This window comes from Colias eurytheme, chromosome 1 (genome assembly GCF_061535395.1).
Source record: "Colias eurytheme isolate Ceu_HAF_F1 chromosome 1, ilColEury1 Martin Lab GWU primary, whole genome shotgun sequence".
NCBI classification, from domain to species: Eukaryota; Metazoa; Arthropoda; class Insecta; order Lepidoptera; family Pieridae; genus Colias; species Colias eurytheme.
In genome coordinates this window covers 7,070,464-7,086,329 of record NC_142980.1, presented here as the reverse complement: position 1 = coordinate 7,086,329, position 15,866 = coordinate 7,070,464, and the positions used below count along the sequence as shown (strand labels likewise).

At 33.3% G+C, this 15,866-nt stretch overlaps 1 protein-coding gene across 6 annotated transcripts in view; it reads right to left on the bottom strand.

Annotated features, from left to right (window-relative positions):
* The window catches only part of Mbs (Myosin binding subunit), a 47,837-nt gene that overhangs the window by 21,734 nt on the left and 10,237 nt on the right, over positions 1-15,866 (bottom strand). For 3 of the 6 annotated variants that reach the window (XM_090102534.1, XM_090102539.1, XM_090102546.1), the window contains exons 2-11: positions 13,217-13,347; positions 11,352-11,470; positions 11,020-11,168; positions 9,527-9,682; positions 9,022-9,208; positions 8,641-8,805; positions 5,565-5,643; positions 4,476-4,634; positions 3,552-3,668; positions 646-856 (exon numbers count right to left, since the gene is read on the bottom strand). In XM_090102534.1, the coding sequence (XP_089958660.1) occupies positions 646-856; positions 3,552-3,668; positions 4,476-4,634; positions 5,565-5,643; positions 8,641-8,805; positions 9,022-9,208; positions 9,527-9,682; positions 11,020-11,168; positions 11,352-11,470; positions 13,217-13,347 (1,473 nt within the window). The remainder of the gene's footprint in view (positions 1-645; positions 857-3,551; positions 3,669-4,475; positions 4,635-5,564; positions 5,644-8,640; positions 8,806-9,021; positions 9,209-9,526; positions 9,683-11,019; positions 11,169-11,351; positions 11,471-13,216; positions 13,348-15,866) is intronic. The other 3 variants (XM_090102553.1, XM_090102561.1, XM_090102570.1) reach the window with 3 other exon arrangements.

The following is a 15,866-nucleotide window of genomic DNA, read 5'->3' as shown; positions in this document are numbered from 1 at the left end:
TAATACACCACTGCCCAAAGACTTTTTTTTTCAATATTTTGGCGTTCTAGTATGAATGAAAAACTATAACTAATTAATATTTAGTTACATAGTCCCCTTATTAATGTACATATTTCTAAGCCCAATCAATTGGTCTGTCTGGAAAAAAATTGCTATAATTTTACACAAAAAATGAATTGTTATGTAATGCGACATATTACCACAAATGTTATAAACATCTTGTATTTATGTACATGTAAGTATATGAAAACAAATAGGTAATAAAAACAAGTGGTTGTTCGACGGGGTCTGTAAATAGGACAAAACTAATGTTACTCTCTTTGACTAATAATTATTTTTACACAAAAATCTTATCAAAACTGTATTAAGAGCACAGCAGTACCAAATACTAATTATATGTGGATAAAAAACTTAAATACTCAGCTCCTATATATATACCAATAAGTTTAGAGTATAATTTTCGCAAATAGAATTCCTTCATATTGCTAACCCATAACGATTGAAAACTACTTGAACAAACATAATAAAAGTATTGGTATAATACAAATCTAATCCTATATCATATATCAAGCGGAGTATGTAAGCTAGATGCGTCGGGATCGCTTTATTTACAATACAACAAGTAAGAAAAGAATCTATACGCACTGTGCTATTTTCTACTGGGCTATCGTCGGTTTTCTTCAGGGGTGTTGCTTCCGTCGTTCCATTATTAGTTTTCTTCTTGACCAGTTGTTCGGCGGATTTGATCTCATCAAGTGTAACTCCCTGGGTCGACCTCCTGGTCTCACGCACGCGTTTTGCGTGCGCTTTCCTTTGCGTTTCGCTCTCTTCGTCGCGTACGGGCGGCACGAACGACCTATTTGTGTATATTTATTAGTACACGTTCACAATATTTCATATCATCACAATAATACTGGCTGTGACGTGTATAGTGTAATGCAAAATAATTAAACATCTATTCTTAGGCAATGAGCAATTTTTACACAACAAATAGATTTTTAGCAGAAAAATTACAGTATAAGATGTTGCATTACTATACTGAATATATCTTTAGTATATTTGAAATAATACTAATAAAGTATAAAAATAGCATCTTAAGTTATTTATAATACAAAAAAAAACAAAATACCATATTCATGCATATTGCATTATATTGTGGACGCATAAAACTCGAGGAAAACATAAATAAGCTATATTATAAATAAAAAATTATAACTAATTAGGAAACATGCAGAATGAATTATACTAGATCTACGACTACTCTAAACATGCAAATATTGTTAATCATATAACTTATAATAAACAATAATAATAACAATTTACTACGCAGCAAAACAAAATGTCTGAGCACAAAAACAGTTGAAGCTCTATAAGTTCTAAATAAATAAACTTCACACATAATTATGTGCTGCTTGAACAAAAGACGTCAAATTCACACAATATGATAGAATGTATCATATTGTTATCAAAATCAATAATTGAAATGGAAATGAAATAAAAGATAATTCTTATTTAAACAGAACTGTCTGATTATTTTATTATCATATTATGTAAATAATGTTATAGAGAAAGTTATACAGCCGTACAAATAAACGAGTTATAACATTTTATGAAAAGAATAAAGTAAGAATAAGGAAAAATCATACAAATAAACACGTAATAAATGAAACCTATTATAACTTCGTAATAAGTATTCATACTAATGCTATTTCGTCCTTATTCCGGCTACCTCCCTAGTATAAGTCTGACATAACTGAGTTATAACGTATTTTTTAGTACATTGTGCTGTGTTTTACAAGTTTTAGAACCTATTTTCAATCTAAATTTGAGATAATAGCAATGAGAATAATACGAGAAGTAGAAAAAGTTGAGCAAATTAATAATTTCATTACGTACCTATTGAAATGGAAAATTTAGTATGAAATGTCAAAATATACGAAATTATGAAAAACCCTTTTGATATTTATAATGATTTATTCATTTACGACATGCGCCAAACCATACATACATAAAACACTTATTTCTAAACTTATCACAATAATATAAACTTTCGTTGAAAATATAAATCTTCTAAGCTTGGAGTTGTATGTTTTGAGTACCAGTTATTTGGCAACTCTCTATCTCAACTCTCAAGGTGGGTTTATCTTCTGTTCTCCTGATATTGGATAGGGTTCTCTTTCATTTGCTTGCATATTTAATGATATATTTAAATTATTTCAAATAAATATTTAAAAAATAAACAAACAGAACATCGTATGATGAAACTTCACAACAAATTCGACGAAGTCAAACCAGCGTCAAAATGACAGCACCAAGGTTTAACCGTAGACAATTTCAATGTTTTTCATAATTTTGTGAATGAATTGCGACGTTGCCGCTCCGCGCCTATTGCATAGCGTGAGCATAGTTACATCGACGTTATTCCAAATTTATTTGTAAGAAATTATGACATCCTTATTCTTTATTTATTCTTATCATATCTATGCATTGCATAAGGTTTGAATAAGCAAGTTTTTATTTGTACGGGTGTTAATGTTTTATAATACCAAAACAACAGCAAATTAAAATTATCTCGAGGGCCATTTGCATATTTTAACCACTTTTCATGGAAGCCTCCTAATAGACCTGACAAAAATGTTTAGTATCCAAACAATGTAAATATAAATAACGAGTACAAGCATGAAACAATCTCGTGTTCAAGCAACCACTATACTACAAGGGCTTGAGTACTTGAAGAAATTCCTGAAAATGTTCCCAGGCGACAGTTTGGTGGGCGTCGCCGAGCTTGGTGTTGAATTGCTACTGTTCGACTCTACGCTTTCCGAACCGCTGCCATATACATAAATATACTCCATTAAACTTATATATTTATATAATAAATTATTATCGAAAGTTATTCTAATGTATGTACCTATTCTGATGATACAAAGATGACATTAAATGAGTACAATATTTTATTATTCCGGCATTTTGATATAGTTTATAGACTAAACATAATAATTCCGTTATATAAATAACATGCATTTTGATACTTATACATTTTTTAAGTCATACGATAAATACATTTTAATTATAATCTATACTAATATTATAAAGCTGAAGAGTTTGTTTGTTTGTTTGTTTGTTTGAACGCGCTAATCTCGGGAACTACGGGACCGATTTGAAAAATTCTTTTGGTGTTAGATAGCCCATTTATCGAAGAAGGTTATAGGCTATATATCATCACGCTACGACCAACAGGAGTGGAGCCACGGGGGTGAAACCGCGCGGAGCAGCTAGTATTATATAAACGGATACTTCCTGATTCAAACAATTTTATTATTACACTAGATATGAGATAATTCTTTCTGTAAAGTACATAATAGAAAAAAAATGTTAAAACGTGTTTACATTGTTCTAACCCTTTGAATATAATCTACTTAAGTCATATTTTACTATCACCGCACGTCTACACTACTGCTCATATAGTTCACTAAATATAGGAGATATATTTACAAATATAGTATATACGGTATCTATTATTAATATAATATGTAGAAAATTGTTCATACCTTCTAACAGTGGTCTGTGCCGTGGTTATAGTGGTTGTAGTATTTGCATTTGAGCTCGTACTTGCCGGCACACTCCATGTGTTTGCTTCCCTTTCCCTTCTTTCATTCGCAGTTACCCTATTACATAATATATATTACATTAAATACATGAATAATATATAATAACATAAGCAACATATCAGAATTTTCTTATAAAACTCATCAACAATCAATACAACACACAACAAAAACTAGAAAAAGCTTGAACAGAACAAAATTAAATGTGACATTAGAATATGAATTCGTAGTAGAGAATGAATACGGCACGTTAATAAAAATTAAATGTTATGTAAATCTAAGGATCCGTACACATGATAAACTTTATTCTATTTCACCAAAAAGTTTGTGTATATCTATTTTAATCGTTCCTCCAAAACTTTACTTCTTAAGTAAAGTTTACCATATGCGAACCCTGTTTTTAATTTTGACCACCAATTTTGACATAATAATTGTACCTTTAAAATATTTGAACTTTTTTCAAATTACAACGGCTTTTCACGCAAACGAACGAATGAAGACGCGTTCTACATTCGTTCTCTTAAAAACCGATCACCGAATCAACCAATCGAAATTTTAAGCAAGCGATCTCTATTGTAAAAATAGAACACCGCGTAAACCAATATAACGGGGTTACCGACGTTTCTTAAAACAATATCAATTAAAGTGTGGAACAAGATAGAGATAACCGATAGATCATCTAGCGCCATCTCTTTCCCACACTGTATTTAACCCATTGAGCCCCGAACGGCCAGATCCGGCCGCGACACAATAGATTTTCTATTGTGTCTGTGATTCCGGGGCCTGATGGATTAATACTGCTTTAAGCCATCATGGTGAATAGTGAACACATCAAAATTAGCGGTCAAAAGCATCAAGCCGCGGCACCTTGTGTGAACGTCGTCGTTAGTCTCAGCCGTATTGTTAGTCTCCTGGCCCTTTTTCCTCAGTTCGAGCGCCGCGAGCGTGGTCTGAGGCAGCGGCGGTATCGACGGGCACGACGAGGCCTTTATACGCGCCGTCACGTCGCGGTACCGCTGGTAGAAACTGTTCACACAGACACGCCATGCGCGTTATATGAAGGGCGATTCGATGGGCGGTATGAAAGTATTTACACTAAGTTTGTTACATGTGGTGTATAATAAAGATTTTTGAAGTGAAACTTCTTTATCGGGGTTGGAAAAAAATTTAGTGTAACATTTTTTAGTTACGCGTGACATTTTTCCGTTACGCGTCATCTTGTTTTTATCCCTACCACGCGTGATTGACGTATTTCTGTTAAAGTAAATTATTTTTTGAATAATAAGGTCATAAAGAAGATTCACTTCTTACGTGTGTACACTAGTACACGCACACATATTTTTTTTGTAAGAAGTATTGTAAAAATTATTTTGAAATGCATAGATGGCTTTATTTGATAACTATATTACTTGTTTACTGCTTGTAAATTGTGACAAATGCTGTATAAGAAAGGATAAAACATCCTATTACTAATTCCTTAAGTATTATTCATGTTCTGTATATCCTATATTTTGCTAAAGGATGAAACTTTTCATACAATGATGAGAAATACTTTATTCTTTACTACTAATTTATGTACTATACCAAATTAAGGCACTACAACAGTATAAACAACCGTAATTGTTTCCCAAAACCCTACGCATCCTCTAAAAGTTAAAAAATAATTAAATATGATTGCTCGTAAAAATTTTAATATGAATTATATTCAACTGTCCTGATATTTTGCTGTTTAATTATTAATCCTTGTTATTGCAATTATACTATTAGAATTTTAAACTTAAGCCAATTTGTATTAGTTTGTTTACTAAAATATCAGTACAGACCACCATATTTACAATTTAATGATTCTGAACATAGATCAAGATACAAATGCATGCCAAAAGAATATGTGCTTTCTATACACGTATTTAGCAAATAAAAAATACCAAAATCGTGTAAACACTGAATCCCACTCACGTCTTATCATTTTCGAAGCTGTGCGTTCTTCGCAGTATTGTATCGTTATCCACGTTATTGTTCGTCGGCTTATTTTCACCTGGAAAGAATTATTATTTTATTATTATAATATGAAAACCATCCGAATTAACCTCTAGCCAAACACTTTGCAATGTGATGTTATGTTAGCCAGCTAACTACAGAGATAATTTTATAATAGATATAGCTTAAACTACTTGATTAAATTATGAGTGATGTGAAAAAATAAACCATATTCTAACTGTAGCAAAACGTTTTGTGTGGAAGTCATATATTATAGTTGGGGTAAATGTGAGATATAAGGTGAATATAACTATTTAAATTATGTTATAATATAGGGTGGGCCGAAAGAAGTCATCCGATGTTGTTTGGATATAATTTTTTTCTAAATGATAAACTTCGATTCTGTTTAATTGAACCTTTAGAATTTTATTGGAGAAGTCGAGTCATTACTACCAAAAAGTGTTCAGCAATTTACAACTACAGATATAGCTCATGAAAACACAAACATAATAATTTGATGTGGGCTACTTTGATTCTGATTGTGTTCTGATTGTGAGTATGTTCATTCAAAGAAGATTCTACTAATGTAGTACATATACAGGGTGTAATCGTTAAGTGTGCACAGGCGATTATTCCGTAACTATTACAGATATCAAAAAACTTTAAACTGATATCGAAAGTACTTAACCTAATGAGTAAAATGGCCATAATAAATTTTTAAAAATAATACGAGAAATATCTAAAAAATTAACTTTAAACCCTCCCATACATTTAGTATGAGATATGAATATCCCATGTACATGGGTTGATCCAAAAGTAATGATAATCAATATTAAACAAGGTCATTACAGTTAAAATAATTATGTATTTCTCTAGATAGTCTTCTAACTAGATAATATACTTCGATATTTTTTTTCCTTAACTTAGAAAAAAAAAAACTTTGACTTCATCTACAAAAACCCCTCAAAATCGGCCATCACTTCGCTGTCGTCTTAAAATTTCTTGTATCGACGGTGTTTCTTGTGCCGAGGTAAGAGATAGAATTAACTAGGAGCTAGATCTTACAAACAGGGTGGGTGTTCAAGCATTTTCAAAGCCGATTTTTGATTGGCAGCCATCGCAACTGACGCTTTGTGATCTGGTGCGTTGTCTTGGTGAACCAACATTCAAGACCGAAGTTTGCCATGTCTCTTTTTCTTACTAACCTACCCGCAATCTTTTAATTTGGTCTGTGTAGTAAGAGCCCTGTGTAGTAGTGGCTACCTTCTTAAAATATTCCACATTTCTTCAGCGTCCCAAAAAACTACGGCTTTAATCTATCCCACTAATTTTCACTTTGAAAATCTTCACCGTCACTTTGGAAGCTCGCATCCAGGCCATTGATTGTTTCTTGGTTTCAGCATAAACATGGTGAACCCAGGTAACGCCCATGGTCACAAATCGTGACAAAAAATTATCCTGATCTCATTAAAAATTTAGAAATTCACCCTCTAAATGTCGAATCGTTGTTTCTTCTTTTCGTCGGGAAACATTCTGGCTCGCACTGTTCACATTAAAATTAATGTTAATACTTGGAAACGTGGCCTGTAGATATAATTTTTTTGTGATAACTTAGTGATTACTTGAGCAAGCATAAAACATTTATTTTATATTTTTATGTGCACAGGAAATACCCAATTATCATTACTTTTGGATCAACCTATACATTTAATATGAAAGATTTTAGCTTTTTTTTTGTTTTTTTGGTTTTCTGCTTTAATTACTTCGCAAATTTGGAGGGAAATTCATTTAGAAACTGTAAATAGACCTCCTCATTGTATTGCACAATAAGAAAGTCACTTCAAAAATCTACTATGAATACAAAATGTATGGGAAATAAATTGTATGGGAGCGTTTAATGTAACATTTTTGGTTATTTCTCGTTTTATTTTTAAAAATTTATTATGGCCATTTTACTCATTAGGTTAAGTACTTTCGATATCAGTTTAAAGTTTTTTGATATCTGCAATAGTTACGGAATAATCGCTTGTGCACACTTAACGATTACACCCTGTATACGCATATATGTAGTAATATATGTAGCTGGTATCTATTGTAATACATAATAACTCAATAATATGGGATATTAAAGCTGGAAAAGTCTCCATCGTATCAGTTTATCGCTATGTTTATTGGTATAGGTGAAAACTTATTAAATTGTAGGTGGATGGAACAGGGTGACCATATCTAGAAATTAACAGGGCAGTGTAATATAAATAATAGAGTTACCACTCTAGTACATCATTGGGAGCAGAGGATATAGACAAGACTGTGCCTACTGTAATATTACCTCAATGGGGCAGGGAGATGTCTAATATAATTAGTACTCGATCAAAAACGTATGTGAGTGTTTCCACCGTAGCAAATCAGGGGGAGGGAAGAGTATCTAGGTGGATGTCGACTGTAGTAGTGTACAGTTCGAACCAAACTTAATGGCGGTTCGGAAGTTAGCTGCGAGTGCACTGCGAGTCCCGCTGATATCTAAAATGTGACGACGCGGTTGGCGCAGTGGTAAAGTAACTGCCTACTGAGCCGACGGTCCCGGGTTCGATCCCCAGTCAGGGCAAATATTTGTGTGATGAACTCAATTATTTGTTCTTGGGTCTAGGTGTTATCTATATAATATGTATTTATTAAATATTATATTTATCGTCGCCTAGTACCCACAACACAAGCCTTAATTGAGCTTACTGTGGGACTAGGTCGATTTGTGTAATAATGTCCTATAATATTTATTTATTGAAGTGAAACTTCCATATCGGGGTTGGACAAAAATTTAGTGTAACATTTTTGCGTTACGCCGTACGCGTGACATTTTTGCGTTACGCCATACTCGTGACATTTTTAAGGTCATAAAGAAGTTTCACTTCTTACGTCTGTACTCTAGTACACGCATACATTTTTTTTATTTATTTAATTACGATATTGCGAGCCGGCATTAAGTTTGTATCGCACTGTATCAGTGAGGGAGCGTGTATAGCGGGTACACACGGTGGGGGGTGGGGGGCTCACTTACGCGCTTTGTCCTGCAGGCGGTTGCGGAAGGAGGCCGAGCGGCGCCAGGACGGCGCGTCGTCGTCCGCGGCCGCGTCGCCCGCCGCGCTCTCCGGCGACGGCGCGCGCACCTTCGGCGGTTTGCCCTCCGACACCTTTGTTATTATCTCCGGCGCCGGCGGCTTCTCTGCGTTCCCACGATATATGATGGCACATGAGTCATGAACGAGCCCAATTTCACTAATTATATCAACATATCCACCGGCCGTATAGCCGTTGCGTGCACTACGCACCGTGGCTTTACGGAACCGGCGTCGATTAGTAGAACTGGGCGAATGCGAGGTTATGATGGGCGTGGATGGGTTTGGTTATTGACAACGTGCGAAATGTATCAGGTACTGACCGTTGACGATGGTGTCCGGCTGGCCGGTGATCTGCAGCTCGACCCGCTTGACGTCGTGCTTGGGCGGACTTCGTTTGCGTTTGTTGTTGTTATTGTTATTGTTGTTGCGACGCGTGGCCGCCTTCAACGAGGCTTCCGCGAGCCACGCCGATATACCGGGATCGACGAGGTCCATGCAAGTTTGGCCCTAAAATAATATTTGATTAAAATTTCTTTCACGTGTTCAGATAACAATTAATGCAGTAATGAAAATACAATATAACAATTCGTAACACTGACTATAGCGCGGCTAATGAGTGTTGACACAACATTCAGCTCTCAATTTAATAACACATCTTCAACATCACTAACATTGGACGTTAATAATGTGTATTATCTTTCATGTTTAATAAATGGTGTGCAATAGCAACAGCAACCGTTAAAAAATGTCAATATCAATCTCTGACCCATTCCACATATAGCTTACAAATTGCACATATTTTCACCCATATTTTCAATCTCTTACCGAATAGTTCTTCACATTAGGATCAGCGCCAAACTTCAACAGTATCGCGGCGGCTTCTTTCTGTCCCCACAACGCGGCTGCATGTAACGGTGTCCAGCCTTCGTAATCAACTGAATCTGGTTCAGCATTACAATCTTCTAGCAGTGTTTTTGCCACCTTAATTCAACAGAATGTAATACTGATTAAAAAAAAACATTAATTGTTTATTTATGAAATTGGTTGTAAATATTCTAACAAATGAACCCAGAGAAAATTAATAAATAATAATGAGTTAAATCTATTTTCCAACTGCCAACAATTGATACAAACTTCAAAATGTCTTGCATTTTCTACGGAGCCCTAAAAAGATATATGTACTTATACAATTCAGTTTTTTTTTTGTCTATACATCTTGACCACAGTCTAGCCTGACGTTAGGCACTTCCCTAGTAGTATGTCCTTTGTCACAAAACAAATTAACAATACGGTTATGTGTGAATTTTATGAACCACGACATGTTTTATTATTTACGATTGTTCCTAATTAGACAGATGGTAAGTTTCACATGTAGACGTTTTATTACTTTTAATGGGTCATTTACACCAATCAATGTATAAAGATCGTTAAAAAAGTATTTAAACAAAAATTGCTTGATTATTTATAAGAACTTTGTAATTTCATTGTATGTTTAAAAATATAAAAAGTGGATTAAACATAAATCAACAAAAACTTTAATTGGTAATAAAACAACGCCAATAAAGTTTGCTTTCTCGTGACCAACCGCGTAAAATGTATTTATAAACTTTATGATTTAAGTTATTTTCGACGTGATATTGAATAAATTTAAATAATATGCAAATAAATACCTTTTTATATTTTTTAAGCTAACATACGATCTAAACTTGACATGTTAAAGAATGTAGAAAATTACATGTCTAACCGATCCTAATTGCTAACTACACAAATGGATATATATTATAATATGCACCCCATTACAAAGTCTACAAACAACAAACGTTTGTCCCCAACCACGGTTATAAATAAACAATAAATTACAGTCATTAGGTACTGCTGGGTCTTTTTAAACTTTTCCACAAACAACTTCAAACTCGTTACTGAATTTAAAATTCATTGCAACAAGCAATTAAGCCAAGGAACTGGATGTTTTACAATTTCTTGGTAATTTGTCTGCGTATTGATATTCAATTTGTAAGGAAATGCTCTTCCATTTATAATGATATAAATGCACTTTTCCGCTTTAGTTCTATATAGAACATATAGATATCTAATTGAGTTAAAACGAAAATGTTTCAAACATAGAAGTGTGTACTTTAAGAAGAATTTAATCACTACATTACTTTATCTTTAGTTTCATATTATGCTTACAAATATTTGTAAAATTATAAATAATAGAAAAACGTGGAAAAAAGGTGATCACTAGACGGGATTTTTTGATAATGGTGATACATAATATGATAGAGATAGTTTATTGTTAACATAATATAAAATCTTACATCAACATAACCCTTAGCGGCCGCCACGTGCAGCGGTGTGCCGCCCGTTTTGGGATCTCGAACCTCCACATAGCCATTCGCTGCCCAGTTCTTTGCATCATTCCTGAGGGTCGTTACTTCAGCACTGCGAGACTTTTCACAGTCTATGCCTAAAAACAATCATAATACTCAAGTTATACAAGTTACACGTATATACGGACGAAATTTTCTATATTAAGAATGAATAAACAAAAACAGATACACATATTATTATCGATGTTTTGATTTGCTTCTGAAGTTTTTAGTTTCAGGTCGACTGATTTATCAAATTGATGTGTGAAGATAATATTAACCTTTCTCATCGATCGCCTTTTGGAGAAGTTCTTCCATTTCATCGCTATCCGCGATGTCAACAGCCAGCTCGCCGTCATAGTTCACAGCTGCTACATCCGCGCCGTTTTCCAGGAGATATCTGAAAATGTCATTATAAAATTTAAATAAAAAAGTATTAAATTAAAACTTTTCGAAACTAAACAATAAATCGATTCTATCCAAAAAGACTAAGTTTGATCTATAGTCTATACAACATTGAAAACATTAAAATAATATGTATAATGTATATCATGTTGTTGGTATGTAACACTTTTGTCATTTAACAAACTCATAAACCGAAAAAGCATCCTTTAATTTTGTATTATATTACCTAACTTACCTAGACGACCCAGACGTCGACTTCGATTATATCGATCTAATTGTGTGGGTTGAAACTTAGGGCTGATAAGTGTTAAGAAAGAGCTACGCTGGCGAATAAACTCTTTTGAAAGCTGATTTTTAGTACACTATAAACAATGTTCTTGGAGTCTTTAACAAAGTACATCCGCTCTCATTAGAGACAACTGCTCTTCGAAACTTCCGCTACATCCTTAACGTCATCCTACTTATATCGTGTTGAGGAAAAAGAGGGCTCAAGTAAGCGCACGACCCTATCGTAGATACGCAAAACGCGAATGCGTGTATGTTACTATGATGACGTAGCACTAGTATATAAAAATATTTCACAATTTAACGTTTCTTTATTTTCTAGACTGTAATACTTTACTGAAATATAATTCATTAGTTTTATGAGTGACTTCAATTTAATTACACCTCGCTGTTCTGTTCATATTGATAGTTATTGATATTACACGATTAAATATAATTGACGATATCTAAACATTCCATGCTACAAAAATGTGTGTAACATCAAACTATATAATATAGATAATTCAAGAAACCATTAGACAAAACACAATTATTTGTTACCATGAGAAGAAAAATAATCTCCCAAAAGCTAGCAACAATTAAGAAGATTTATCTCTAATTTATTAGATTTATTTTCGTATTGATATTAATAGTATTTGGAACAGACATGACAAATAACAAAATAAATCAATAAGTACATGAGCTGAGACCCGTGGAAATGATGAAACTGTGATATCGCTAAGCAAAAGATACAATATTTTATTAAGATTTGCGTTGTATACGTTATTTGCTGTTTAATATGATTAAGGAACCCTTTATATTCTGAATTTTGAAATGTCACGAATCTACTTTTCACTGCCATATATTTACAAAAAGATTACGGGTCAAGTCCCGCGTCAACGCGTTATTGCATGAAGCCAAATAAATTCGTTTATTTATATAAAAAAAACACACACAAAAAGTTGGCTGAATGCTTTCAAAAACAAGACTATAAAATGTTATTCTCGTGCTGAAGTTTATAGAAATCTGTAAAACGCCTTAAATATGGCATTTAAAGTAACTTAATACGGCGGTATTTAATAAACAAAGACATGATTAGGATTAATAAGGGTCAACTGAGTCAGCGTTGTTTACTATGACAAATTACCCATACTAGATGGAATACCATTATATTAGAAGTAATAACTTGAGCAACATCCAAACACGTGTCACGTTGGTTTCATAGAATTTTGCAACTTCTGTTTCTTTCGATACAATATTGATTCATGAATACTCTCCATAATTGAACTTAAACATAAATGGTTTGAAGTAAAGTAAAAATTTAAGGAAGTTTTCTTTAACACATTTCTTAGACTCATTAAAGCAAAAAAGTATTTGAAATAAATAAAAAAAAATTAAATTTAGATATTAACAATCTAAAGTTTTTACATAGGTATGCATATTTTTAAACGCAACAATAACAAAAAGAAAGTGTTACCTAGCAATGCTTAGAAAGCCGCAGGAGGCAGTAGCATGCAATGGGGTCCAGCCTTCATTATCACCACGATTCACATCTGCGCCGTTTTCTACCAAGAACTGCACCATATCAAAGTTGTCATCGATGCAAGCCTGCAACAGATATTAGTAGGTAAAAATTCGATGGTTCGCATCACTGCAAAAAGTCATTTCGATGATTTATCTCACAGCAGCAACGCTAGTGGGCCGATATGCCCTACGTAAGCGTGTTTCACTCATGACCTAATGTATCTATAAATATACAAAAATCGTGGCATTGTAAAAAGATACACGAAACACGAAGAGAAATCGATATACATATCAAAAGTATATCTCTACTAATATTTGTAGAATATTTTATTTATGTTATGCATGCTGATATTTTTTTTAATATTTTAAAGAGTTATAGAAATCATTTGAATGCATGCTTAAACAAACACTGATATTCTGTACTAATTTATACATATTTAAAAAAAATACTAATGCTAATTCTCTAAAAATACTACACTGAGCACATAAGATATTAATAATAACACAAAACTGGTGACGAAGAATTCATTAATATTAATTGGAATCAGGTTTGACAAATATCTCTCAATAAAATTCAGATTTTTATCGGTAGACTGCACCTTATTACAAGAGAGACCTAATAATCGGAAGTGAAAATCATCTTCAATTAAGATAATTCATGCAGCAGTCTCGTGCAAGTCTCGGATGAGCGATTAATAGAATGTCGACGGCAATAATTAAGTGAATAAGGATCACAGCACATACGATATCGGAACTTAATTGCCATCGAACACAGCACACTGCACAGATATCATTTATATTTAACAATCGCAGAAGCACTAGTTATTTGGAAAAATAATTCGCTAAGCATATGGTATACAGAAAAATGCGATTGCAAGTGCGCAAAGGAATTTTATAGTTTAGATGCCATCAAATCGTGGAAGTGTCTATACAAACATTTGCTTATGAAAAATACCCGAACAGCGATCACAATAATTTGTTTTAGGTGGTCGTCATACATTTTAGATTTCGATAATTCTTTTATTATTATATTCCTTGAAGTACGAGGATGGTTTTTATGTAGAGAAAACGTAAATATGTACCACGGGCGAAGCCGGGGCGGACCGCTAGTAATGGTATAAAAAATTCAAAGCAGATTGCAGATATATTCTAATAACTAATTCTCCTTGATTTTTTTCTAAAGATGGTGTTCTTTTGGCGCTTACTCACTGTGGCACTGTATCGATACAGGCGATAAAATAAAAATATAACTAGAAAAATAAAGAGAAAGCTGATGTATTCAAATTTATAAAAAATCAATTCGCTTTGGCAAGGTTATTTCATATTTGGCAGCATTTTTAAAGTTCAAATACTCAGGACCGATATTGATGCATAGATTATAGCTGTGCATACCATATACGGTGTCCTATTTCTTATTGGACACAAGATAATCGTAAAAACTTTGCATAGCACTTATGCATTTCAATGGTGCATGAACGTATTGTGCAACAGTACGGAACCCTGGCAGGGTCAGTGCCACGTTCGCTGGCGCATGTCGCGGCTCTTGAGGCGAGCTCTAGCCAATGTAACTGAGGTGTTTGCGGTAAAATTGTTTGCACTGCATAAATATACATAAACGCACAACCTCCGCAATCATTACATTTCTCATTTATTATCAGAACTGCTATCACAGAAGCTCTTCCGTGTGAGATTGGCGAATAGATTTGACATAATATACTTCTTGACAGTTGAAGTGACATATACTTCTTCGTTCACGTGTCTGCATGTAGGTAGGTATACTGAGTTGTTAAGTAACATCTTAAATGACTTTCTATTATGTAATTTATTGAGGATTTAACTAACTTACTTAAGCTCATAAGCCTAATTACATATTAATAATTTAGGCAATATTAATAATAACTAACAAGACAACTGTGTTCCAGAAGTAGAGCCAATGTTTTCAAGGGCACATAAGCATTGGCAAGTACCCAGAGTGAGATGTCAATAGTTACTGCCCGTCTTAACGTTGACAAAGCCACAAATACAATAAAATTAATACAACTATAGAGTGTACATAAATTTATTTAAAAGTAATATAATAAAAACTAAATAGAATCGCATAGCAAAAAAAATATCGCTGTGTGTGGTCAACTTATAGTGAATCTAAGATCCTATGTTTCAGTCTAACTGAACAAAACTAGGAAAATAAAAGATTAACTATTATCGAAAAGGTGTAATAATACTCAATGCTTATTTTTCTGATAAAAAGCAGCAAAGCAAACATTTGTAAATATTATAATGGATACTTATTTGAATGCATTACTCATTATGTTACAAGCTATGAGATATTTATCAAAAGTCCGGATGTTGTGATTGCTCCAATATAATGTACAGTTATGACGATATAATTTTATTTTATTGACAACATATGATTTCAAAGCTATTTAAGCGGTTCTTCTGTACGCCTATGTTATTAGGGCTTAATCATAAACAATTAAGGACTGCCAATTACCTACAACTAATAAAGCCGAAGTAGACAACTTTTATAAATATATTTCATTATTTTAGTTTAAACAATGCATAAGTCAAGCATAAGTACTATAAATTTTATATTTATGTATTTT